The 27,835-nt window shown below is 43.2% G+C and overlaps 1 protein-coding gene, 1 long non-coding RNA gene and 1 other non-coding gene across 5 annotated transcripts; 2 read left to right on the forward strand and 1 right to left on the reverse strand.

The window, feature by feature from the left end:
- Positions 1-219: 219 nt before the first annotated feature.
- LOC141025567 (uncharacterized) lies at positions 220-3,231 on the forward strand. The gene is made up of 3 exons (XR_012187387.1): positions 220-2,277; positions 2,380-2,405; positions 3,120-3,231. It is a non-coding gene; the product is annotated as an uncharacterized lncRNA (long non-coding RNA).
- A 1,129-nt stretch (positions 3,232-4,360) lies between these two features.
- On the forward strand, positions 4,361-11,732 carry LOC109745849 (uncharacterized). Its single transcript, XR_012187386.1, has 4 exons — positions 4,361-5,238; positions 5,273-5,455; positions 5,734-5,790; positions 11,358-11,732. It is a non-coding gene; the product is annotated as an uncharacterized protein (transcript).
- Positions 11,555-14,329, reverse strand: LOC109745831 (cinnamoyl-CoA reductase 1). 3 transcript variants are annotated; one of them, XM_020304955.4, is made up of 7 exons: positions 14,137-14,329; positions 13,836-13,952; positions 13,584-13,738; positions 13,319-13,504; positions 12,886-13,241; positions 12,166-12,325; positions 11,555-11,836 (listed from the first exon to the last, which is right to left on the reverse strand). In XM_020304955.4, the coding sequence occupies exons 2-7, from the start codon at positions 13,942-13,944 to the stop codon at positions 11,768-11,770; spliced, it is 1,035 nt and encodes a 344-aa protein (XP_020160544.1). In that variant the 5' UTR covers positions 13,945-13,952; positions 14,137-14,329; the 3' UTR covers positions 11,555-11,767. The 3 variants fall into 3 exon arrangements, with proteins under 3 accessions (XP_020160544.1, XP_020160536.1, XP_045085719.1); XM_020304947.4 differs by having other exon boundaries at positions 14,080-14,252; XM_045229784.2 differs by lacking the exon at positions 14,137-14,329 and having other exon boundaries at positions 13,836-14,129.
- Positions 14,330-27,835: the final 13,506 nt, after the last annotated feature.

The raw sequence follows: 27,835 nt of genomic DNA on the forward strand, positions 1-27,835 counted from the left end.
TATAAAAGTGCTTCTCTGATTGCTCAAGGCATCTCTTTTCAACCGAGGAACAATCCAATCTCATTTCGTTCCTCTAGGCTGTATATTCATACGCATTTCTAACTATTTTTTAAACGATCAAAATTTGGTGCCACACTTTAGGAACGTAAGATATACTAGTATATGTAATGCAAGATTTGATGCATGTGGGGGGGGGGGGGGGGGGGGGTGTGTCCCAAATCAGTAAAGGCAAGATTGCAAGAACCCTATGGTGAGTTCATGAGGTTTACCGGGCAATCTAATCCATGAAGATTTCGGACTCTGTTCATTTAACATCCGATCATCAAGCTATCGCATGAACCTCTCCTGCCACTGCTGGGTATGCCGAGTAGAAGATCTCATAATGCCCTCCCTGCTCCGATCAACTATAGTCGTTGGCCATGGCTGCCTTGGTAGTAGGGATCAGGGAAGGCATGACTCCAGTGCATGAGGGGAACAGTGGCCCAACATGGAAGGGGGGCTGGAGTTCCTGGAACCATGAGCTCCGGCGCACCACGTGGGAGATTATAAAGGAAGCCATGTTTTGTTGGAGCTTTAGGGGAAGACATATAGGAAAGTTTCGAGTAATGATTCTGTGAAGATAATCGGAATGAGGAGATTGCCATTGTAGTGGGTTGTGATAGATCTATAAATGTGTAGTTTCTGGTGTTTTCCCCCCTCCTATAAGCGGTATTAGGAAAGAATTGCAAGAAAATGATTTTTCTTTTGAAGTAAAACAACGAAATATAGCACAACCCACTACAATGGCAACCCACTACAATGACCCGACCAATAGTTGACGAAAAAGAGATATGTTGTATTTTAACCTACACAAAACTCATAGCGTGGAACCAGAGTCAATTTATACCCTTTTTTTATCTCATAGAACATATTGAGTTACAACTCATTTAGCTATAATAAGAATACACTGCACCATTTCCATATAAGAAATAAAATTTGTCCTAAGTCCACCTTTTGTAAAGTTTGACCAAATCTATCTATTTTTTACAACATTATGGTATCGAATATTCACTTATGTTTTTACTCTGCAAATTAGGCCCTGTGGGGACAAGCGCGTAACCAATAATTACCTATTAGTATGTAATTTATGAGACATAAAACTGGCATCATTAGATTCATACTCGAAGATATCTTTGTGATTATGATTTTTGTATCACAAAAGTTACATATTAATAATGTAATTGTTGGTCAAAGGTTTGTCCTAATGAGACCTAATAATATTCAGAAGTAAAAATACTGAGAGATTAATGCAATATGAAGAACATATTTCATGCCTTAATATATGGCGTTATATTTTGGGATGGAGAGAGTACAAGCTGCAAGAACAGTTGTATATCAGCAGATATCAATTGTTCATATCAGGCATGGCTTAAGATATAATCCATCAGGCTGCCATAAGCTGCAGAAGTCACGCTGGTTTCTATAAGAGGGTATTTAGACTATCAATTGTTCATATGGCATGGCTTAAGATATAATCCATCAGGCTGCCATAAGCTGCAGAAGTCACGCTGGTTTCTATAAGAGGGTATTTAGACTAAATATTCCCATTTCTTGTGAGCAATTAACTTCTTTAAATCAACTTGTTGTGCTCCGAAACATCCAGACAGACGTTACGTGTTCGTAGGCAGGGAGGTCGTTGACAATAACCCATTCTCAAGGGTATGATTGTAAGTTTATAAATTACCGAGACATTGCTGTACTGCGGCCACTCTACCCGCCATCGCGCACTGCCCAGGACGAGGCTCCAAGCCCTCTGGGAGGCGGACAGCAAGGCCCCACACACCTGTGACCACTCACACCTAGCCACGTAAAGGGTTGGGGCTCGTGGGCCCACCGTTAGCACGGCCAATCAAGGCTCGACAACGCCGTTCCTAATCTCTCCGACACGGCCTGCTGTTTACGATTACCACTGCCGAGGGTCACCTCGAGAACGAGACGCAGAGAAAATAGTTCGTTTCTATATATTTCTAGGTGATTTTTCTTGCCCTCACACTAGTTCTTTTCTTTTTACTTTTCCCGGCCGGATTCTTTACTGGAAAGAGGGAAGACCAGGGCGTAGGCATGCCACCTTTCGCGGCCGTGGGGGGTTGAAAATGGCTGCTCCTATTGGATGATGGGAAAAGGCACCACAAGATAACGTCTTGGGGCCTACCGCCGGCGACCACATCGCATCGGGGCATGCCCTTGGGGTACCACACGCACTGATGACTGCCAGTAATCACTAAGCAGTGCATTAAGGTAATCTCCCCCCCCCCCCCCCCCCCCCCCCCCCCCCTTTCTCTCTCTCTCTCATTAATGTTTTTCTGTAAAAATGATGAAGCGAATTTCTGTCCTTTTCAGGATGTAACATCAGCTCATTAATTAAGGTAATATCCTAGACTTTTTTGAAAGAACAATTTTCTAAGCTTTCTTTAACCATGTTCTTTAATAGTATAGATCGTAATCAACTGGTCAGTAGTGACTAAGACTAAACATGGGATGGACTAGGAGCAGTGGTAGATCTTGAAAGTGCTCTTTTGACTTGCTACACTCAACTACTAGTACCTTTTATTTTGTCCAATTAGATTTCTGATCGTTAGGTGTCCATGAAGATTCACATGCCTCTGTGCCTCCAGGAAGCTTGCATGCGTCGCTACCGCTCTAGTTTTATTTTTAAAATCATGAGTACCTTCCCGGTCTCTCCCCACCGCCCACCGACGAATGACAATTCATTTAGGGCCGGCGGCAGTTTGAGTGGACAATCCAGAAGGCCGAAGGGCCTTTACCTTGGCACTTGAAATTTTCCAATACACCAAATTAGATCAATGTGGTCAGGTTTGTATAGGTTTTCGCCTGGTTCTCGTGACTTAACTGACAATTTTCTTCTTAATTAATGTATGAAGTCCATTTCAAAGAATAATAATTAGGTCAACATGCCTGAAATTTTGACTTAAATCTAATAATTATTTCCTTGATTGTTTGTGTACAAATCCTACTTATATAAAAAAAAGAGAATGCACATGTTAACTTGGGAGGTGGCTGTGTTTTTCTTTTTTATCTGTATTTCATGATATTCCTTTTTATCTGTTTGCCGATGATAGCCACTGAATGTCTCTAGTCGCCGGGGATTCATAGAAGAGGGAGTATATTCGTCAACTTGAAGAGGGAGGGGATGAGAAGTGACCTTGCTTCCTTTAAATCTTGTCATGAGTGTACACGATGAAGGCTATGCCTTTCTTCATATTTATGCTGGCAAATCTCTCGTTTTTCATTCAAGTTCTTAGATTTTTACGAAGAGTTTTTGTACATGATGCTGAGTCATACGTTAATATGTACTCCCTCTGTCTCATAATATAAGAGAGTTTTTGACACTACACTAATGTCATAAACACTCTTATATTATGGAATGGAGGGAGTATAAGAGAGGGATTGTGACGAGTAATGGCATCAGCACATAGTTAATTAAGTCAACATCGGCCCATGAACTATGTGACAAGGGTATGTGGAATATTGAATATCCGACCACTCAAAAATCAAGATGTACTAGTTTGTACCCTTGAAGATCAAGACATGCAAAGAGAATATGTGGCTTATTTCTTTGATCTTTGGGCACAACTGAACAGTATAGTTGCATTGCATCACCTTTCAGGTGTGTACGTATGTGGTTTGCTAGCATTATTGGTATTCAACTATTCATGCTCAATCCAATCTGAATTATCTCCATCTCTCTTATATATTATTGCCACTGTGTTTATAGCTGATTAGCCTCCTTGATGTTTTCTTACACATTGGTTTGCATCGATGTAGGACGGTCAATGCCGGCAGTGTATAATATACAAAACAGATAGGGGGCAGCAAAAACCATAGACAGCGGAGGGACCATCCTGGATGGTTTCATGGATGCTGGACAGTTGCAGATAAGTATCCTTTTATTCTATGGTATACACGATAGCCAGCCAGGAGATCATGAGATCAAACCAGATACTCTTGGCTGTGTGAATTCGTTGGCGGAAAGTAGCTTGATTTATCCAGATTTAATTCCCAATAGACAAAAAAAAGAAAGAAAGAAAATGGACTAAAAACATAAAATTATAGGGCCTCGTTTGAGATACTAGCTAGAGTATTGCCATACTATGAACAGTGCTAGGTTTAATTCCGTTTTGGGTGGGATATTTGTACTATGTACGACTGCCAAAAGAATATAATATTATCGACAATTAAGTAAATATGCGTACTGTGGTGTCAACTGTTGCTGATTGGAACTACTACTTGGCAGCAGCAGCATGGGTACTACTCCCGGTACTACTTAAAACCATGGGAGGGCTCAGCACTGGAGGTACGACCACCTATCCCATCCATCTCCTCTGCTCCAAAACCAGACGCCAAGAGCCCTTTCTCTCACCACCTCTCCTTTCAATTCCAGTACGGCGGTCGCTCACCGGATCCAAGAAGAAAAAATCTCTCCCATTTCCTGTTGCGTCCGGAGGTTTTGTTTGGGTTTCCTTTCGGATTTTTGGGTTGTTTGCTGCTTTTGTGTCGGAAGTTGTTCTTCGGTTGTGCAATCTGTGAAGTAATGTTAGCTCCTGGTGTGGGGAGGCCCTCGAGAGATTGACAGAAGAGAGTGAGCACATGGCGTGATGCCGGCATAACATGTATGCCGTCTTCGCCGCGTGCTCACTCCTCTTTCTGTCAGCCTCTTTCTCTCAGGAGTTTACGTTACATTCAGATCCACTGGTGGGTATGTAGAACTAATTTGATTCAATTTCAATTCAATAGTTCATAATTTTCCACACAAAAAAGAAGGTTAACCCCTGCTTATGAGAGGAACTCAGCCACAAAAGAAAGACAGAACACGCATGCGGCATGTACTCTGGCTGTTCTCCGACTTTACCATGCCACTTCCTTATCTCTTTAGATGTGTGCGCACGCAAAAAAATAAAATAAAATAAATTGCTCTGTTGTTTTGATCTTTTCAGTCAAGTTGCTCCTGGGAACTACTACCGAGGAGAGTGATACGGATGCTAGTGGTAATTGTAAGGAGTGGCAGCTGTAGGCTTGTAGTACTGGAATAAATGATTGGATTTGTTACTTGTTTTTTTCATCCCCAAATTGTTTTATCTTCTCCCTTTGCAGTTGTACTCGCCTTGGGAGCTGAATCATGGAGATGCTGCCGGTACACTGCAACATGCACCAGCTCTCTCTCTCTCTCTCTCTCTCTCTCTCTCTCTCTCTCACCCCAACAACCCCCCCCCCCCCCCCCCCCTTCTTCTTTCCTGTTGCCTTGTTTTCCATGGAAGCAGGTTTTAGCCATGGTGGTGGGGCTTCAGCAAGTTCTTGTTGGGGTAAAAATGGAGCATGGAGTAAACTAAGAGATGAGCTATATTTGGCAAGGAAGGTGGCCTCACTTTGCTTTTGCCAGATCTAGTTTGCATCTTAGGTTAGGCCTCTTGTCTTTCTCTCACTTTGGCCTTTGGTCTCTCTCTCTCCTTCCTGTTCCTCACACACGCTGTAAAAGGGTCCACTGTAACTCCTGCTGTTGCAGTTTTACTGATGGGGGCTTGCTTATGTCTGTTTGCTTTAATTTTCATTTGATTTGTTCAAGTTTTTGTTTTCTTTTTTATGATGAAAGCTCCTTGGTTATATTTTGGTTTGCACCTTGTTTGTGATTTCACTGCTACTCACCGGTGATCCTTCTTCCATTATTCTTTTTTCCAGGATAAGAGCATCATGTTAATAGCGAACGTAACAAGCTGCACCATCAATTTGGACAAGGTACCACTCCCATGGTTTCTTTAGCCCCCTTTTGTTGGTTATACTATCTGGTGCCTCCTTCTGATGGTGCGAATTGCAGCTGCTTTTGGTGTCATTAAGATGTGTTATTGGTTGCATCTGTATACAATTTAGTTTTCCTTGCTTTGACATACATGTGATTTGGTCTATGAGTGAGAAGTTGATAAAAATAGATCTCCAGATGACTAATATGTGTGCTTGGTTAACTGAAGCTGTTCTTCAGTTCTAGAAAAAAAAAGTCCATCTTGCTTGTTGTTGAACACAGACTTGCCAAGAAGAATCTGAAACGCGTCTAGTAACCTACCTAAGCACAGCCATATCAATTTGCGTGGAGAAATAGGTGACACGTAGTATAACCTAATCTCTTGAATGATCTGGTTGATGTGATTCAAGGTGATGCACACTTTAGACAAGTTAACTGTTAGTCTAACATATATGCATAGACCCATTTTCCAAGCGATGGTAAATCATTAAATTGTCAACATCCTCCTGCTAAGTTTGTTTGTGGTGGCAGTTTTTTCTAGCTATCTACGTTTTAGTTTTCTGTGATTCAATAAAAAATTAGTTATTTCTGTGGATCCATTGTGTTGATGTGATGTATTATTTCTCATTCCTTCATTTCACTATGAAAGTTCTTATTATTTTATCTTTTTAGCTACCTTACTCATAAGCGCATTAGTTTTTAGCTACCTTGTTACTTCATGTTGGCCATATTTCTATCTAATTCAGATTCACCTTGTTTTTCACAAATTTCAACCAGCATATGTTTCCTTTATCGTCCCTTTCCCCTATATGTCCTCATATAAAAGCACAAGATAGCATTACATATGTGGAAAGCATATGTGCGACGTGGCCAAGTTAACAAAATTTGTGCAAATTATGGCAGATTCAGCTGTGGTTGGATTAAATAATCTAGTTTACTAATCTGAGTATCTTAGTTATCATGCTAGATTCGCCTTGAAAATTGTCACCCAATTTCATGCGGCGAGATACATATCGTAGCGTTTATTTTACTTGCTTCAAAAATAGTAATTCTAAATCGGTTTGTGGCTTATTTCATCTTTGATCTACCTTTTTTGAATGCTTCCTGAAGGAAAGAGATGTAAAAGGGAGAACTTTTAGACTGTGAACCGTAGTCGTCCTTAGGGTCTTACTGGCAAATTGTGTTTATAATTCGACTTGTAGATAAATGTGCATGCTTTCGAACTATATATAAAAGGTGATTTTCTGTATTGCATCCATTTTAAGTTATGGAACCACTAAATTCAGTTGAAGCTTCTTTAGAGTACATAATATTTACTATTGAGCTGACTCGTAGTTTATATCTTGGAAATCAGAAGTAGATAACGAAGACTATCACGATAGTAATTTAATCAGGAAGTATTTGCTAATATGTCGCATGTTTGAAGAAATTATCTGCATTTTGAGTGTGAATGATTGCTCTGATGTGTTGTCGCTGTGCTATATAGCTAGTTCGGGAAATGTTTAACAATTCTAGAGATCAACAATTGTTGTTTCAAAAGCCACCACGATATTGATGCCTGAATCGCAGGGTCTAGCAAATCTCACATCGATTGATGGGCATTGTCTTAAAAAACTGTTTGTTTTGCAATCTTATTCATAACTACTATAACTTGTGAATCTTATATAGTTAATGGCATTCCTCAAATTTTCCCTTATTGAGTTCATTCTCTTCACAGAACATTCTTGAGCATGTGTATATAACTAACCAGACAATACTGTTCTCTCACCTTTAAATGATACTCCCTCCGTATCAAATTATAAGTCGTTTTTTGACACTGTTATAGTGTCAAAAAATGTCTTATATTTTGATTGAGGTAGTACTTAATTAAAAATGAAATCTTGTCACTCTCTCTGGTGCCTTTTCCAATATTAGATACTCTTATTACATAATCTATGTGTTGTTCAAAATATGCCTTATAAAAATGGCATACATTTAGAGAGGTGTATAATTGTACATATAGAAAGAGAATATACGCATGTTCAACTATTGTAACTAACCTTACATAAGCCATCCAACATGGGAAATGCATGTCGTTGCACTCATGTTCTCTTCCATTTCTTCCATTATGTTTACGAATAAATATTTTCGTTGTGTGTACAGTATTTTCTTATTTTTAAACAAAGGCAGAAGTTTGCTATATTTCACTGATTAAGGAGAAGAAAAATAAAGTTATGTACAAACAAGGCTGTAGCAGAAGCGCTGGACTACTCTCCCAGCCTTCTATGAATTGGGCATAGTACGCAGAGGATGCGTAGCAGGAATTTTCTGTAAGCTTCCAAATGTCCTCACCTTTGTTTGTAGCTCAACAGGGAGAAAGTCTCTTCCAAAGGGTGAAGAACTTATAGATGTGGAGTATTCACCTAATTCAAGTTTAGGGAATATTAGTTCAAATAGATAGATAAAAGGCAATAACTGTGAGAAACTAGATATCTATTATGTTAAGGAAAATAGGGTTGTCCTACTATAATTACAAGAGAGTAAGTAAACAACTTGTAATGCTAGATGATACGCTACGTGTTTGCCACGGAATTGGATATATAGTTTCCAAATATTGTGTAGAATACTTGCGTGTTTGCCACGGAATTGGATATATAGTTTCCAAATATTGTGTAGAATACTAATTTGGTTCTTAAGTTTTAAACTACTTGAGAACATTTTGCATAAGAAAAAGAAAATGTTAACATGAAAAGTTGTGCACGTCACAATTAAAGTCAATGTGATTTAAAATTCACTTAGAATGCACTAATGCATGTTCGTGGTAGAGGATTTTCATGCATAATCATATGGATGCTAGTGGATCAAGCTGGTAAATCTAACGGCTACAACAACTTTGATGATGTGGGATGTCGAAGCATGCATGATGAGATAATTAGAAATAGTGAGGATCAGCTCTTAGGTATATACTCCCTCCGTCCCAAACTAAGTGTCTTGACCTTAGTACAACTTTGTATTAACTTTAGTACGAAATTGAGACACTTATTTTGGGACGGAGAAAGTATATGATTAGGGGTATTCATTCCTGTGTTGGAACGGACAATGCCAAAACCAGGCAGATATACCCTAGTTTGAATTTCCTCTTTGCCAGTGATGAGGCTAGCTTTCATAGGTTGGTGAAAACCGTATTTGAACACCCTGTTAATTGTGAACACATGAATGAATAAGATAATAAAAAAGATACACAAAGCTCATTTCATTTGTAGTGGAATATTATTAATGAATATCCGTTTCTGAGGCCAGGCTCATCTGCATCCAGTGAAGAGAAAATCCACAAAAAATAATAAAAAAATGTAACAAGCTAAGTCACATGCGGAATGAAAGGGAAAACAAAGAAAGCTTGCATCGGCCGGGGCAGCTTTACATCAGTAAATGAAGTTCTTATAATGAATCTTACATGTAACTTTACCATACACTCAGTGGCAAGATGGCTCCTTGGAACCCCTATTGCAGCTAATTATATGTCAATGTACTATCTCTAAAGAATTCTGGCCCATAGAAGAAATCTGATATAGTTTGCAGCAAATAGCAAATAGTTTTAGCTACTTTTGTTTGAATTTTATACTCATATCTCCCTATGATTATATTCAAGTATACTGTGTGTACAAGTTTTTTGAAGATGAACTAGCTAGTAATAAAAGACCTGTGCATCATGCATCCACTCTCCAGCCATTTTCATGATATATGGTATTAGTCGTAACTATGGTTAGAATAATTCCTCCATTTTTATTTAGTTTTGGATTTATGTCGAGTGGGGAATGTGTATGGCTTTGTATAAGCCATTGAAATCAACTCCTGGTCTGTTTTGTTCAATGCATATGTATTTGAAAACCACTAACTCTGGGAGGCAACTGGTGTAACTTATCAGGAAAATTCTAAACGTATGCATTTAGTTTTATGGTATATCATATAATGAAGGTTCTGAAAAAAAAGGTGTACCAACAGAAGCAGAAATAATAATAATGAGGTTCCTTTCGAATCAGATTTTCTTCGGGGTGCAGTTTCTTCTTCAGTGTGCATTGCAGATCGAATACACACTAGAGAGTAATTAAATCATAAATCCATTTCTGTTATATTCCTGGGGATTTTATTAGATCCATTACATCACTTTGCCGAGGTTGGGAGCATATCAGTAGCACCAAATTACGGCAGCATGCAGCGCGACACATTTTCCTCTTGTGCTCTTGATATTTCAGTGAAGCCACAGACAGCCTCTTTTTTTCTTTGATTGTGTCGATCCTTGGTAGCCTTTGTGACAACGGGACCTGGCGTGAACTGTTAAGCCATGGTCGACACGTTCAAAAAAAGAGAATCAGATCATCATGTTCCAATGCTGGCGGAAAGAAGGACATGACAGTACGATTGCCTCACCTGCAACACTTGATGGGAGGCATCACGCCTACTGTCGTAGCCTTGCTGCATGCTGCAGGTTTGTCCTGCCTCTAGGCGTGCGCTGTCGATCCCACCATGCATGCATATGGTGCCGCCGTGTCGTGCATGTATGCACTGACATGCACTTGTGTTCATGATGATAATCTTAGCTGGGAAATACACTCGGCAGGAAGAGAGTATACACGTACAGCTAATTGGTATAAGAGTATATGTTGAACAATCTTAGAAGCTGCCTCATCAGCATTTTTAGTGATGGGGTTATTTCTTGTTTGAACGTGTTGAGGTTTGATTTTATGCGTCAGCAGGAAGAGTCCTTCACACACGGTTTGTACGGACTACGGAGGTATAATAACAGCATGCAAAACTATCATATTCCAAAATGTTGTAATTTTGATGCAACTTTGAAACGATTTTGCATGTTTTGTTATAGTTTTCTTTGTACGGTGTTAATTGTTGGGTACTGAAAAAATTCTTACGGTCTTCCTCAACCCATACGGATTCTATAAAAAAGGTAGCATGATAGCAAAACTCCTCCAACGAAGTGCTAGTCAACTTCCACATGCAAAACATATACTCTCTCCTTTCCGGTTTATAGGACTCATCTTAAAAAGTTTGTTTTTCCGTTTTATAAGTCTCAATTCTATTACTTACCATCACATGTTTAGATTTCAAGTTGTATTAACTCACTGCATGCAAGGATGAAGAAAAAACTCACCAATGCATGTAGAAGTTCTTGGTCATTAAGTGGTCATGCATGCATGTGAAGTGATTAATGCATCGGTATACACAAATTTTTGAGAAAAAGAGAGTACTAATTAAGTACGTTTACAAACTACGGAATTAATTTCACCATCCATCATTTACCTTGGTTGAAGAGATTTTTAAATTAAGCCTGGAAAGGAGGGAGTACATAGCTTAATTAATGATGTTGTAGCAAAAAATTTAAATTAAGCCCGGAAAGGAGGGAGTACATAGCTTAATTAATGATATTGTAGCAAACTGTCCATGCAGTTTGAAGTTATGGCTCAGTTAACGATGCAACGATTATATCACAGGCGATGCTTGATTCTTCATCAGATTGAAAGCACTTCGTTGGCTGAATGACTAATCTGTGTGTTGAATGAAACTGACTTCATAGGTATGCATACACAAGATCAGAGAGGGAGTTAGTAGAGAAAGCGCATAAACAAGATCACGACCAACAACAAGCAGAAGTTGGCCAAAACAGCATCACTCTCCGAACGAGACTCCAAAGAGGGCACGCTTGTATGCTCTGCTGCCAAGTGCCAACTTGATCGGGTTTTTGTACCCGCTGAGTCAGACAAGGTGAACAACTAGGTGGTGGTAGAAGAACATCGACCAGGGAAAATATTTGGCATGCATCACTGAAGTTGCTCTGTAGCGGTGTACTGTTCCAGGCAACACGGCGCTACTACACAAAGTTGGCAGTTTGCCACATACAAGAACTGTCCAGCAACATATCACTTAATCAAATGAATTACAATTCACATGACGGCGAACTGCATTGTTACTTTGTGCAGAAGCCCATCAAAGTTTCGACATAAACACGGGCGCCGTTGAATTTTGAGGCGGCGAACTCCCTCTACTAGCAAGCCCCTGCAACGAAAAATTGATGACGCAGTGAGGACCTCGATGTGTGCCATACATCTTCAGAAACGGCACATCAGGAATGCGTGTTTGATCAAATTAGTAGCAGGTCAAATGCATCTTGCGGATGATGATGGCCCTTTATCATTCTGCTAATGATACGAGTGTCAATGCTATCATGCATGTGCTTGTTCTATTTTGATCCTCCCTCCTTTCTGAAGAAACCTTTTTTTTTTCGAACTCCTCTAGAAGTAACTTGAGATGTTCGAAATGCAAGGTCTGATAGGATCGCGCTGTATGTTGAGATGGTTTTATATGATGCTATGGTTTGTATGTACCTTGTTGCCAGAAGCCTTCTGAATGAATCCCTTCTCTTGCAGGGATTTCACCGCTTCATAGAGGTATTCTTGCACAGGGGTGAACTTCATGCCAAGGTCCTTCAGAGGCTGGTTGGTGTACTTGTAACCCTTCTTTGGCGGATTTACCTCGTCCTTACATCTGTACAGGTTAGTGAAGGATTAGACTGTCACTGTCCGAAGATGCCCACCTAATTAAGTCATTGTTTAGCTAGTCTGTTGTGAGAAGCTTTAAAAGTTGAGGATGGAATCTCAACCCAGTCCACTTTGTCTTTAAGGCGAAGCAAAGCCATCGCTTTCGTTTTACGAAAGTTACAGGTAACTACCAACAACTTGTGGTCTATCAAGGGAACAATTGCAAGCAAGATTGTGTAAAAACATTAGCACATTCGTGGAATGATTCTATCAACGGCACAATTGCAAGCAAGATTGTGTAAAAACATTAGCACATTCGTGGAAAGATTCTATCAACGGAGCAATTGCAAGCAAGATTGTGTAAAAACATTAGCACAGTCATGGAAAGATCTATTCTTAATTCAGTGCTACGAATGAAGAATAGTACTCTACTTGCTATTTTAATTTGGAAGAATCATCTATTGTATCTTGTTGCTCATTTGCGTATCTAACTGTCGGCTGAACAGGGGTCCGAAGTTAATTTGGAGCATTCGTTTGAAGAAGAATGCAGGACGGTATATATTGTACCTTGTGGGAATCGGGTACTCCGGGAAGAGCCCGGCGAGGATCCGGCAGAGCTCGCCGCGGTGCAGCGTCCTCTCGGCGCAGACGTAGCGCCGTCCCCCGGCGTTGGGCGCCTCGAGCACCCTGACGTGCGCCTCGGCGGCGTCCTTGACATGCACGTAGGCGTGCGACTCGTTGACGTACGCCTTGGCCTCGCCGGTGAGGTACTTGAGTATGTGCCTGGTGCTGGTGTTCATGCTCGGCTGCAGCAGCTCGCCCAGCGTCACCACCGGGATCACCACCGCCAGGTCCAGCCCCAGCGCCCGCGCCGCCTCCCACGCGCCCCGCTCCGCGATCGTCTTGGCGTAGCAGTACCAGTTCTGCCGTCATTCGTGGCGTCAATGGCGGGTCGCAGGCAAAGATCGGGTGGATAAATTAAGTTGGATCGGTGGCTGACCTTGGTTTGTTTGCAGTAGTCGAGGTCGCTCCAGCACGACTCGTCGAGCGGCGCGTCCGGGTCGCGGTGGGGGTTCATGTACATGGTGCCGATGGTGGAGGACAGCACCACGCGCCGGACGCCGGCGTCCGCGGCCATCTCCACCACGTTGAGCGTCCCGGTGATCACCGGCTCGATGATCTCCTCCTGCCAAACAACACAGCCTCCGTCAGCTTTATTCCGGCGGAGATAGAGGAGGATATACTACTGAGCGGCCGCTACTCACGGGGGTGTCGTGCATCGGTGATGCGGTGTGGATAACGCCGTCGCAGCCGTGGAAGGCGGCGCGGAGGCTGGCCCGGTCGAGCAGGTCGACCTGCACCATCGTCAGCCGCTCCGCCGCGCCGTCGAGCGCCCACAGGTGCGCGTTCTTGGGGTCATCTGCGCAACCAAGAACTCGTCAGCCTAAGAATCCGGGGCGACAAAGAGACGCAACGAGCGAGAGAGAGAGAGAGAGAGAGGGAGAGAGGAACCGTACCGGCGCGGCGGGAGGTGCCGCGGACGGCGTAGCCGCGGGCGAGGAGGAGCTTGACGATCCAGGAGCCGATGAAGCCGCCGGCGCCGGTGACGCAGACGACGACGGCCATGGCCACGCCTGAGCCAACAGATGAGTTAATGCTGAAAAGGTGGGGAGGAATAGGAAGAAACCAAATCTTGGCGCAGAGGATAGGCAGAGAGCGGGGACACGATTTATGAGCCGGGGCCGCTGGCTGGTCTCTTACCACTCGGCAGAGAGACCCCGCTGAAACGGCGGAGAAGAGAAAGCGAGCGGCAATTACCGTGAAAACTAGCGCGGCCCGGTGGTCATGTGAGAACCGCGACGCGCGGACCGGGACGGGGAGACCAAGACGGCGACGAGACAACCGCAGCCGTGTGAACCTCTCTCCGAGCAGCGAGCAACGTGTGGAGTGCACTCCAAGCGCGGTGGGGGAAATAGTAAAGAAAACGACCTAGACTGTTGGAGAACGTGTTTCTCCGTCCCTTTCGCTTTTCTTAAATCACGCCTCATGCGTTGCGTTGCGTTTACAGGGCGCTTCCGGTGTCGACTAGTGACGGTGACAGTGAGCATCTGGACGCTTCCGGTGTCGATTAGTGCCGGTGACGGTGAGCATCTCCGGGCTTCGGATGGGCTTAACAATGGGACTCGTCGCCGTGTCTTTTTCTAGGCCTCTGTGGTGCCAGTGGGCCGCTGCTGCTGCAGTTGCGAGGATCATGTGTGTCCCGAAGCGCTTCGCTTCCCTCAACACGTGAACGTTGGAGCTGGGATGGGGATGGGGACGGTTGGTGGGAGGGACGGACGGCGCCTGCTTAAATTGCTTTCCCACCTGTGCTGCAACGGAAAATAATTCTGTGGCAAACCAGGCTACACGTACGCTGGATACCGTTTGGCCTGCGCGGCAGATGCCGTCTGGTAGCCTCCACGTAACGTACGACGCGCCGGGCCGCGCGGGAAACAGGATCGATCTACCACGAAGGTGCGAAAACATGACAGCGATAGCGCCGATGTTTCGCTTCGGAGAACATCAATATTTAGATGTGCTCTAGTTAGTGCACATCTAAGTGACTCAATCAAACTAGAAAAAAAGAGAAAAAGACTAAAGAAAATGATTGCACGAGTCTTCACGTAAAATCAATGGCATAGGACTTATATGTGCAATATTTAGGGCATATCTAGATGTGCTTTAGCAAAAATGTAACTTTTTGTGCGTGTGTGTGTTTCGTTTTTTGTTTTTTCAGAAACTTTCAATCTATTCATCTTCAATCATGGCAGTACAAACAACGACAGAGCTATGGACCACCCAGCGACTACAAGCGCACTGAAGCGAGCCAAAGACGCGCCACCGCCATCGCCCCACCCTCGCCGAAGCCGGGCAAAACTTGTTATAGTAGACAGTCGGGAAGTCACCGTGCTAAGGCCTCATAGGACCTGTGCACCAGAGTAGCAACCATCCCGATGAAGAGTAGCGTAGATCGAAAGGTTCAAACCTGTAAACACACGAACATAGACGAACTACGATCAGATCCGAGCAAATCCACCAAGGACATATACGCCGGAGACATACCTCCACACGCCCACCGACGATTCTAGACACACCATCGGGACGAGGGCTAGGTGGGGAGAACTTTATTCCATCTTCAGGGAGCGTCTTATTGAGCAGGACGCAAACCCTAATAAAACACGAAGAAATAACTAAAACAGAGCCCCCCCTGCGCTGGCAAGGGTCGAGATCCATCGTGCCACCATGGCCCTAAGACCGAGTTCAAATAGATCCATCGCAAACAAGGACCGGCCGACTCCCCGCGAGATCCGATGGAGACACACCTTCACACGCCCTCTGACGATGCTAGATGCACCATCGGGACAGGGGTAGAACGTGGGAGACATTATTCCTACTAATGGGCATTGCCACCACCACACAACCGCAACCAAGACGTCTCTACCGGGGGCTTCGCTCCTCTCTTGTATGTGATGTCGAGGCCGACGTCTCTACTGGGCGCTTGGCTCCTCTCGCGATAAAACTACAGTTGTTGATGGCTATTTGTGGGAGCCATTGGTTTGAAAAGATAAGACTTCATTCGCAAAAAAAAAAGATAGACTAAACGAACTAGTACTCGATTATGGTTCTTATTTTTAAATACTGTAGGACAATGCCCGTGCGTTGCAATGAGAAATACATATTCTAGTATCTTGTTAACTTGTGGTTTAATTGGTCATAAAATAATGATTGTGTAAATAAGTAATTATCAAATCATGTTTGTGATTGTGTAAATAAATGTTTGGTAAGTAAATTAAGGTGGAATTAATTGGTGCAAAAAGTAAGTAAATTAAGGTGATTGATTCACGTACGAAAAAATTGTGTGAATAAAGGGCATGGTGGGACTAAAATACTGGTTGGACGGGGAAAACGGCGAAAGGCCATGGTGGGAGGGAGGACAACCGGTTGACGAAGCGTTCTACTGTAAGAAAAAAGAATGTTACTCTCTTTTGTAGTTATACAGTAGGCAAAGAAGGGGATGATGTCGTTTGTCAACAAAATATCGCTTTAATTTTTTTTGGCATGTTAGAGAATCTACAACCGGAGCCTCATATCCGCCCAAACGTCTGGGCGGTCTGCCAGGTCACTGTCCAGATGGAAAATTGCGACGCAACCGCACTAGGCAAACTTGGCTCAGATGTCCGGGCAAGCAGGAACCCCCCAAACACATCCCATATATGGGGTGGATATCTTGATGCCACTACAAAAAGAAGACACATCCGTGACATTTTGGGCCGAACGATTTTTTTCTGTCATGCTTATGAGACTTCTATGACGATAATTGTGACAAATCCGGTATCATCATAGATGTGGTGGGGCTCCTACTTCTATGACAAAAAATCATGACAGAAAATGAGTTTTTCATCCCGGGCGGGCCGGAGACGCAGCTACATGACATTCTTTGGGCCGTCCATGACGGAAAAAACCGTGGTAGATGCGAGGGTGAGGAAAATATCGGGGAGTTCCCGGTTACGGTGGGTGGTCGGGGGCCGAGCGATGCGTGTTTCTCTCGTACATGTACGCGCGTGGGTGCGAGGCATTGGGCTCTAACTGAAACCGAGCGAGGCGTTCGCCTACTGAACCCGAACAATTGCACTGCAGGCTACGCGTTACTGAACCCGAGCGATCGATCGATCTGGCTGTTAACTGAACCCGATCGAGCGATTCCTTCGCTACTACTGCTAACTGAAGCTGATCGAACCTGCTGCCTCTTGATGAACAGTGAGCGTTGTTGGGGGGGGGGTTGGATGAACAGTTCCCAGTGGGGGGGGGGGGGGTTGGATGAACAGGAATCTGTGGTGCTGCCGCTAGATGAACAGGACCCCATCGATCGAGCCGGTGGAGGGCTGGATGAACAGGACGACCCCATGGAGGGCTGGTTGAACAGTAGCCGGTGGAGGGCTGGATGAACAGTAGCCCATGGAGGGGTGGCTGAACAGGATCCCATGGAGAGGGCTGGTTGAACAGTAGCCGGTGGAGGAGTGCGCGGTGGAGGCTGGATGAACAGGAGCCCGTGGATGAATAGTCGCATGTGGAGGCTGGAGGAGGTCGACGGTGGATGAATAGTAGCCCGTGGAGGCTGGAGGAGGTCGACGATGGAGATAAACAGTAGCCCGTAGAGTCCCGTTTTGTGGTACGCCACACCCCTCCCGATGAACAGGACCCCCTTTTCGACTGTAGCGCTCCAACACAAGTCCGTTTCCTCCGTTTTGCGGTACGTCACACCCCTCCCGATCAACAGGACCCTGTTTCGACCGTAGGAGGTCCAAGAGAAGTCAGTTTCCTCCGTTTTGCGGTACGCCACACCCCTCTCGGTGAACAGGATCCCATTTCAACCGTAGGCGGTGGAACACAAGGTTGTTTCCTCCGTTCTGCGGTACGCCAGGCCTCGTTTCGATCGGCTGTTCCGTCCAAGCCGGTTGGCTCCCGATGAACACGACGCATTTCGTTCCGACCCAGCCGGTTGGCTGCCGATGAACAGGACACCGTCGCAGCCTCTCCATGTACACGAGCCCTAGCCGTACGTATGCGCGAGTAGACATTCGAGACCCCGCCCGTATGTACATACGTGGCCGTATTTACTTTCTTGCACCCTGGTTGTACATACGTGTACACGATATTAATGGGACTGCGTGACATACTACGTGCGCGCCTCTACTATGACATGTGCCCTTCCTTACTCGGCCACGGTTCATCGCTACAGCCTGCAGACAGACCGATCGACCAGTATCTACGTACACGTTCGCGACCAGAATGACAACGCTACGTACGCTTCGACCTGGTGGGTCCCGACTGTCAGGGAGGATAAGGAGGCACTTCCTTGCATGCGAGGATGTAGCTGGTGGGTCCCAGCAGCCAGGAAGGAAACGTTTTTTCACGAAATACGGTGGCCTGTCCGGTGGGTCCCTACTGTCAGGTGGAGGAATCATTATTTTGCGTGTAATAAGGAGGCACTTCCTTGCTGCGGCCGTGGACCCAGCTGTCAGCCTGTCCACTTACAGTACTCTTCCGATGGAAGTCGTTCCTTGACCACATTGACCACGCCGCGCCGAGAGCACCAAGGCGGTGGACGACGGCGAGGCCTAGGAAGGGGACGACGCGGAGCCAGGTAAGACGCGGCAGTGGATGCCCATGCGGACAGGAGTACGAGGGTTCACTGGTTCGGCTGCGGTGTGAGATTGTCGTCGCTGCAGAATAATAGGGGGTGTGGGTGAGTAGAGGGATGGTCTGGCCAGCGATGGGAGTAGTAGGGGGTGGTGAGGCCTCCACGGCAGCACAACCGGCCATGAGAGGCAGGAGCAGGCGGCACGACCGGCGCTGGTTTGGGTGGCTAGAGCAAGAAGACCAAAGGTTGAAGAAGCACTACGGCCGTTGGATGGACATCGTACGGTCACTGGAGCTAGAATCGTTCATATTGACTAAGTTGACAAAGTCCTCCGTCCGCGTCAACTTAGTAGGCCCACAAGTCAGCCTCCCACTATGGTGGGTCCCAGCTAGTAGGGGTATTCATTTTTGTGTGCATAATAAGGAGGCATTTCCTTGCGTGCGAAGATATAGCTGGTGGGTCCGAGCTGTTAGCGGGGGGAACATTTTTTCACGAAATACAGAGGCCCTTCCGGTGGGTCCCAGCTGTCAGGTGGAGAAATCATTATTTTACGCGTAATAAGGAGGCATTTCCTTGTGTGTGGTCATGGACCCAGCTGTCAGCCTCTCCACATACAGTCTACTTCCGATGGATGTCGTTCGTTGACCACGTTGACCATGCCGCGCCGAGAGCACCAGGGCGGTGGACGACGACGAGGCCTAGGAAGGGAACGATACGGAGCCGGGGAAGACTCGACAGTGGTTGCCCACCCGGTGGGGAGTACGAGGGTTGACTGGTTCGGCTGCCGTCGCCTAAAAATAATAGGAGGTGTGGGTGAGTAGAGGGATAGCCAGGCCAGGGATGCGAGTATGGTGGGGCCGTGAGGCCCGCCCGGCAGCACAGCCGGCCACGGGAGGCGGGAACAGGCGGTTCCGCCGGCACTGGTTTGGGCGACTGGAGTAGGAAGATCAGAGACTGAAGAAGCACGATTGCCGTTAGATTGACATCTAACGGTCTGACGCCGGTAGAGTCGATTGTTGACTAAGTTTCTTTTTTTAAGAAACCTTGTGTACGCATGAACTTAGTAGGCCCACAAGTCAGCCTCCAAATCTGTGGCAGACAACATAGAGCCCATTTGCTTTTTTTTAATAATTTGCAGCCCATTTGCTAATTCTTAAGGAATTTATTACAACCCATTTTCTGCCCAGGACCATGGTCAAAAAGTTCAACCTTATTTTGCATATTTCGGTGGAATCCGAACTGTTGTAATCCCGAAATGATAAACATTTATTTTTTAAGAACTTATTGATTTGCCAAAAAATTCATTTTGTTTTTTAAAGCAAATAAGACGTGGGACAATTGAGTTGGTTTAAGGGAAAACCGGTGATAAAAAATCAGCGCTGGGAGGGAAAACAACAAAAATAAATAAGGATGTAAATATGAAAAGGAACTTTATGTATTTTTAATATAGTGATACGTGTATATGAACTAGTAAAACTATAGGTAGAGATTAGAAAACGAAAGTAGGACATGGCGTTTCAAGAGAAAAAAAGAACTGGGCTGTGTGTTTGATTCAGTAAAAAAACTGCGTGCAGATGTTCCAAGACAAAAATATAACTAACGCTGGCGGGCCAGAGTCCAGTAGATACTGCTGGATCTTTGCGCCCCATTGTCGTCATGGGCTGGGCCTGTTAAAAACAAAACCAAGCCTGGGCAGTCTACAGCCCAGTTGAAACTTGCTCGACCTGAAAAAACAATATATGTGCTAGATCCCAGTTATCAGTCTGTACTTGCAGAATTCTCTCGTTTATTGAGTACAATGAAGACTTCATGGGTTTCACCGTCTCAGACGTCAGCATTATTTTTCCATCGTGATAATAAGTGCATGCACTTGCTTGCGTACGACCATGGGCCTGCTGGCTCCGTACGGTTAGGCTCTGTATGGACAGCCGTCTTATGGTTCCACGGACGAATTTCATGCAAATCGGATGGTTCTCAGTGAAAACAGATTAAATTCATTGCATTTTACATATTTATTTTCATTATGGAATATTTTACATATTTCAACTAATAATAACGGACTAGGCCCTTTTTTAGTCCATGGGAGGCGCTTCACGATCGAGGTCGCGACACTTAGCTGTTCTGGAAGGCCCAAATCCATCCCTCCTCTCTTTTAACAATTTGCAGCTGGGCTTGGCATGCCACAGCCCAGTTCCGACGTGCCGCGTCCAACTATCAGCCTGTGAAACCGGATGGATCCCCTGCGTACTTCGAAGTTGTAATTTTTTTGGAGAACTGGGAATTTGAACGGTAGGTGCTTATGCTACCCATCAAATAAAAATCTGGTGCCTGGAAATTTGTTTCGAAACAAATGATTCAGCTTTATATCCACGTCGACCCTCGGCATTATGGTTGGAAGCAAATGCCAAGTTCATACTGAAAGATCGTTGACAACAATACCAACTTGCAGACGACCAGGTAGTACAAGTACCAATACCAAACTAACTTATAATCTTTTTAGTCCTGGCCCTAGTATTCGTCTGGTAGAAAATCTTGTAGAGGACCAGCTCCCGCTCCTTCTCTTGCTCCAGGTCCCCGAGGTGGTACTGGTGCATCACCCAGTTGGTCCTCTGCTGGTCGAAGTTCTTTTTGGTGTGCAGCACCAGAACCTTTTTGCTGCCCGTCTGCCGGCCGTTGACTATCACCGACAAGGTATTGCCGGTCTTGTGCCACATCACGTGCATGCCACACTCTGACTATATATTGCGACGCGTTCACGTGCCCCTTTTGAACGCCCTGGAGTTGCGCTGGAAGAAATGCTTGCTTAGGCCACTCAGTGTGATACCTGCAGTATTGTCGAATACAGGTTTTAGTGTACGTAGTTGGCATTTTCATAACATCTTTGGCATGTTTGCAGTCACTTGTTTCACTTATTATTAACTGTCAAATTGTAATTGCTTCACTAGGTCTGCGTCTAAAAAGAAAAATAGAGCTATAAACAAAGGAATATGTTTGTGCAAGTAGACGGCCGATCAGTGTCTCACCTGAAAGTTTCTCAGGATGGGTGTAGCATATGCCGTGCTCGCTGTCGATGGTTGATATGAACAAATCGATGAGAGGGTGAGATCTCGCGCTGTCAGCACTCACTTTGGCCTCAAGGTGCTCGATCAGCTCCTGATCCGTGGGATCGAACTTGACGCCAGCCGGCATCACCGGCCAATCCTTCTTGGACTTGCATCGGTTAATTCCAGTTATATGGTACTCAATATATGATCAATCGTCTGTTTTAAGTGAATGATGAAAGATTTCGAAAGATAAGTGGTACTCCAAATCTGAAGTCCACAATACCCGAACACGCCGCTGGGACTCTTGTGTCACCTCACGCGCAGCGTGTTGTCACATCAATTTAATGCGAGGACATGATGAATAATTTGACCGACGTATACTAGTACTACCACTGTACTACTTACTAGTCATATTTAGTGTCACATTTTTACATAGGTTTAACTAACAAAATGTTAATGCATGTCACCGAAAATTATACCATTGGAAACTATGTTCAAATACGAATCAAACAATATAATTTTTTATGACATGCATTAACATTTAGTTAGTGAAATTTATGGTCAAAATTTGACACAAATTATGAAGGGGACCAATAAACCAGGAGGGAGGTAGTAGTATGAGTAGCGCAATATACGGTATAGAGGACTAGTACAAATTTAGAAATGGAGTAAGAAGTTACAAGGCTGTGCGATAGACTTTGTAGGCTACATGAGTAATACATAATATAATTTCCATTGGACAACACTTTCACCAACAAGTACGCACTTGAAGCCTAATATATATACATCATCTACATCGTCATTATCAGTACATCCTACGCAGGTGAGTTAGGATGCACTTGATCCCAGAAAGGTATCTATCCTTCAAACCAGAGTAGTGCTTCAAACTAACAACAGTACATAATATCCAACAAAAGAGGGTCATGCTACAACAACATGATACATGGCTCAGTCTAGATATTAGTACGAATCAAGTTGTGCATATTTGTTGTTGGCATGAACCACATTGCCGCATGTTGGGTTTGCAAAAGCCATCCATCGCATGGAAGTTTGATGCCTTTCACACACTGAAGATTATCTGGCAACAAGCTGTGTTGACGAATCTCTGGATATGGTGATTCATGAAACCCATGGTATGATGTGTAAACACAGTTCCCCCTGGCGAATGGAAGTTGATAGCACGGTAATCATCGCCGGTGATATGATCGATGATTGGTTGGATGATCGGATAATTGAACCCGAGGAACATGGAGTGGTTGCCGAGGCTGTAAACCCGCCTCTAGTTGAATACGCCTGGCCCAACGGAGCTGGGATCTTTCTCGAACACGAAGCAGCCATAGCCATCACAGTCACGAATGCCCTAGGCATTGTACTGCATGTGGTTTGATGTAATGGTTTGGTCAATTTGGTACATGCGAATGAGCATCAAATGACCGCCATCAGCTGAACGAGCGATAAACCACCACCCATCGACTGGTATGATGATTCCAGGTCATGGAATCATGAAGGCCAGCGCATTTGCGTCTGCTGCAACAAATCAAATTGGAGACCAAAAGGACAAAAATATACAATCATGTTCAGAGTATGTGTGGAATTAAGATTATTATAACAGTGGCACATATCATAGACAGAGAATTGCAATGCCGCGGTCATAATCATACCCCAAGTTAAAAAATAAGCCAATGGCTTTCATATTCTAGCAATATGTCATGGTTCAAACATCATGTAACAATGAGAGGAAAACAACTATGACAGGGCTGATACGTCTCCAACGTATCTATAATTTTTGATTGTTCCATGCTGTTATATTATCATTCTTGGATGTTTTATAATTATTTCATAGTCATTTATATCATTTTTTGGTACTAACCTATTGACATAGTGCCAAGTGCCAGTTGCTGTTTTTTGCAGGTTTTTTACATCGCAGGAAATCAATACCAAACGGAGTCCAAACGCAGTGAAACTTTTTGGAAATTTTTTTTGACCAGAAGACATCCAGTGGGCCGGAGAAGCACCTGGGGGGTGCTTAGAGGGGAGCACAACCCACCAGGGCGTGCCTGGGGGCCCAGACACGCCCAGGTGGGTTGTGCCCACCTCGGGTGCCCCCCGAACCGCCTCTTTGCTCTATAAATATCCCAATATTCCAGAAACCCTAGGGGAGGCGATGAAAATCAATTCCAGCCGCCGCAGTGTCCAGAACCACCAAATCCAATCTAGACACCATCACGGAGGGGTTCACCACTTCCATTGGTGCCTCTCTGATGATGCGTGAGTAGTTCTTTGTAGACCTTCGGGTCCGTAGTTCGTAGCTAGATGGCTTCCTCTCTCTCTTTTGATTATCAATACAATGGTCTCTTGGAGATCCATATGATGTAACTCTTTTTGCGGTGTGTTTGTTGGGATCGGATGAACTTTGAGTTTATGACCAGATCTATCTTTTTATCCATGAAAGTTCTTGACTCTTCTTTGATCTCTTATATGCATGATTGCTTTTAGCCTCGTATTTCTTCTCCGATATTTGGGTTTTGTTTGGCCAACTTGATCTATTTATCTTGCAATGGGAAGAGGTGCTTTGTAATGGGTTCGATCTTACGGTGCTTGATCCCAGTGACAGAAGGGGAACCGACACATATGTATCGTTGCTACTAAGGATAAAATGATGGGGTCTATTTCTACATAAATAGATCCTGTCTACATCATGTCATCGTTCTTATTGCATTACTCCGTTTCTCCATGAACTTAATACACTAGATGCATGCTGGATAGCGGTCGATGTGTGGAGTAATAGTAGTAGATGGAGGCAGGAGTCGGTCTACTAATCTTGGACGTGATGCCTATATAATGATCATTGCCTCGATATCGTCATGCTTATTTGAAGTTCTATCAATTTCCCAACAGTAATTTGTTTACCCACCGTTTGCTATTTTTCTCGAGAGAAGCCACTAGTGAAACCTACGGCCCCCGGGTCTCTTCTTTAATATATTTGCCTTTGCGATCTACTTTTGATTTGCTTTTATTTTCAAATCTATTAAACCAAAAATACAAAAATACCTTGCTGCAATTTATTTTATTTGGCGTTCGATCTATCAATATTTATTACTCTCTCATGTATGTTTGCCTATCTCGGGCGCCGTTACCCGAAAGGGATTGACAACCCCTTTTACACGTCGGGTTGCGAGTATTTGTTATTTGTGTGCAGGTGTTGTTTATGTTGTGTATCTTGGTTCTCCTATTAGTTCGATATCCTTGGTTTCTTCACTGAGGGAAATACCTACCGCTGCTGGGATGCATCATCCCTTCCTCTTTGGGGAAATACCGACGTAGCTTCAAGCCGCCATCAAAAGGAATTTCTGGCACCGTTGTCGGGGAGGATCTTCAACATATACCAGGTTCCTAATCACAATTCTCATCTCATCACAATTTACATTATTTGCCATTTGCCTCTCATTTTCCTCTCCCCCGCTTCACAATTTTTTTCCATTTTTTTCGCCTTCTTTTTCATTCGCCATTTCCTTGCCGGATCTGTTTTTGAATGCAATCTTACTACGTAGTCACCATGGCTCAAGAGAACACCAAGTTGTGTGATTTCTCAAATACCAACAACAATGATTTTATTGGCACTCCGATTGCTCCTCCCGCCACTAGTGCGGAGTGTTGTGATATTAATACTGCTTTGCTGAATCTTGTCATGAAAGATCAATTTTTCGGTACTCCTAATGAGGATGCCGCGTCCCATCTTAATACCTTCGTGAAATTATGCGATATGCAAAAGAAAAAGATGTGGACAATGATGTTGTGAAGATGAAATTATTTCCATTTTCTTTGCGTGATTCTGCAAAAAATTGGTTTTCTTCTTTGCCTCGCAATAGTATCGATTCTTGGAACAAGTGCAAAGATACTTTTATCACTAAGTATTTTCCGCTCGCAAAAATTATTTCCCTTAGAACCCAGAAAATGAATTCCAAGCAACTTGAACATGAGTATGTTACACAATCTTGGGAAAGGATGACAATGAGGCTAAGGAATTGCCCAACTCATGGGTTAAATCTTTGGATGATCATACAAAAAATTTATGCGGGGCTGGATTTTGTTTCTCGTAATCTTTTAGATTCCGCCGCGGGTGGTACTTTTATGGAAATTACTTTGGGTGAAGCCACCAAATTGCTTGACAATATCATGGCAAATTATTCGCAATGGCATACCGAAAGAACTCCTACTAGTAAAAAAGTTAATTCGGTTGAAGAAATTTCTTCTTTGAGTGAAAAAGTTGACGCTCTTATGAAATTGGTTGCTAGTAAAAGTGCTCCTATTGATTTCAATGATATGACTTTGTCCACTTCGATTGAGCAAAATAGTGATGCCATAGATGTGAATTTTATCTCTCAAAATAATTTCAACAACAATGCTTATAGAGGTAATTTTAATCCTAGGCTTTTTCCTAGTAATTCCTCTAATAACTATGGTAATTCCTATGGAAATCAATCTTACTATAATAATAGGAACACCTCTGATCTTGAGAATAATATTAAATAATTTATCAACACGCAAAAAGTTTTCAATGCTACTATAGAAGAAAAGTTGAATAAGATTGATGATTTGTCTAGAAGTGTTGATAGAATTTCTCATGAAGTAGAAATCTCAAGATGAAAATTTTTGTGCCTAAAGTTGAGGAATCAATTAAATCTCTTTATGTTTCTATGAATGAAAGTAAGAAAAGAACCGCTATGCTTAGAGCTAGAAGAGAATTTTTAGAGAAAGCGTTTTCTAGTGATTGCTTTCATAAAAGTGATTACGATCTTAAAGTGATTGGTGTTTCTTCTATTGATTCCTTGTTTAGTGAAGTTAAGATTGATTAAAAAGGGACTGGAGAAGAGTCAACTTTAGTTATAAGGCATCCCGATAATTCAGAGGGTAAAAATCTTGTTGAGAAAATTGATAAAAGTGGGTTTGAAGAGGTCAAGACTTTAACTAGTGATGTGCCCACTCTTTTGGATTACAAAGACTTTAATTATGATAGTTTCTCTTTGATTGATTGTATTTCTTTGTTGCAATCCATGATAAATTCACCCCATGCTTATGAACAAAATAAAGCTTTTACTAAACATATTGTTGATGCTATGATGAAAGCTTTTGAAGAGAAGTTGGAATTAGAAGTTTCTATACCTAGAAAATTACATGATGAATGGGAACCTACTATCAAAGTCAAAATTAAAAATTATGAGTGTTTTGCTTTATGTGACTTGGATGCTAGTGTTTCTACAATTCCGAGATCTTTATGTGATGTGCTTGGTATTACCGATATTGAAGAATGCTCTTTAAATTTGCACTTAGTGGATTCTACTATTGAAAAACCTATGGGAAGAATTAATGATGTTCTTATTCTTGCAAATAGGAATGATGTGCCCATAGATTTTATTGTTCTTGATATTGATTGCAATCCGTCTTGTCCAATTATTCTTGATAGACCGTTTTTACGCACTATCGGTGCCGTGATTGATATGAAAGAAGGCAATATTAAGTTTCAATTTCCGCTAAGGAAGGGAATGGAACACTTACCTAGAAAAAGAATTAGGCCTCCATATGAATCAATCATGATGGCATATTATAGATCTAGAACCAAAGATGATAAAACTTAGATCCTTGCTTTATGCCTAGCTAGGGGGCGTAAGACAATATCGCTTGTTGGGAGGCAACCCAATGAATAAAAATTTATTTTTGCTTTTTGCTTTCTGTTCTACAATTATGCTACTGTTATGATTGCGTTTTTTGTGTTTTAATTAGTGTTTGTGCCAAGCAAAGCCTTTAGGATCTTCTTGGGTGATAGTTGTTTGATCTTGATGAAAAACAGAAACTTTTGTGCTCACGAAAATAATTCTCATTTTTAACATAAGAGTGATTTTGAGTTGATTATTTTTGCATAAGATTAATATACAAATTTCTCACGTGGTCCTATTTTTTCAGAATTTTTTGAGTTGCAGAAGTTTTCGAAATATCCAGATTACTACAGACTGTTCTGTTTTTGACAGATTCTGTTTTCTTTGCGTTGTGTGCTTGTTTTGATGATTCTATGGTTTCTTTGATGAGTTTTTGCCATAGAAAAGTTGGAATACAGTAGATATAATGCAAGAATAAAATATGAATTGGTTTTATACAGTACTTATAGTAGTGATTTGCTTTCTTATACTAACGGATTTCATGAAGATTTTGTTTGAGTTTTGTGTGATTGAAGTTTACAAGTTTTGGGTTATCTTACGATGGATGAAGGAATAAGGAGTAAGAAGAGCCTAAGCTT

The sequence above is a fragment of the Aegilops tauschii genome, chromosome 6 (assembly GCF_002575655.3).
Source record: "Aegilops tauschii subsp. strangulata cultivar AL8/78 chromosome 6, Aet v6.0, whole genome shotgun sequence".
NCBI classification, from domain to species: domain Eukaryota; kingdom Viridiplantae; phylum Streptophyta; class Magnoliopsida; order Poales; family Poaceae; genus Aegilops; species Aegilops tauschii.

Excerpts from the sequence above, each read along its gene's own strand:
- LOC109745831 (XM_020304955.4), bottom strand. The coding sequence starts at position 13,944 with ATGGCCGTCGTCGTCTGCGTCACCGGCGCCGGCGGCTTCATCGGCTCC. Across the intron at positions 13,739-13,835 it reads CGGCACCTCCCGCCGCGCCG|ATGACCCCAAGAACGCGCAC; the intron begins GTACGGTTCCTC and ends TTGGTTGCGCAG. Across the intron at positions 12,326-12,885 it reads GAGTACCCGATTCCCACAAG|ATGTAAGGACGAGGTAAATC; the intron begins GTACAATATATA and ends TAACCTGTACAG.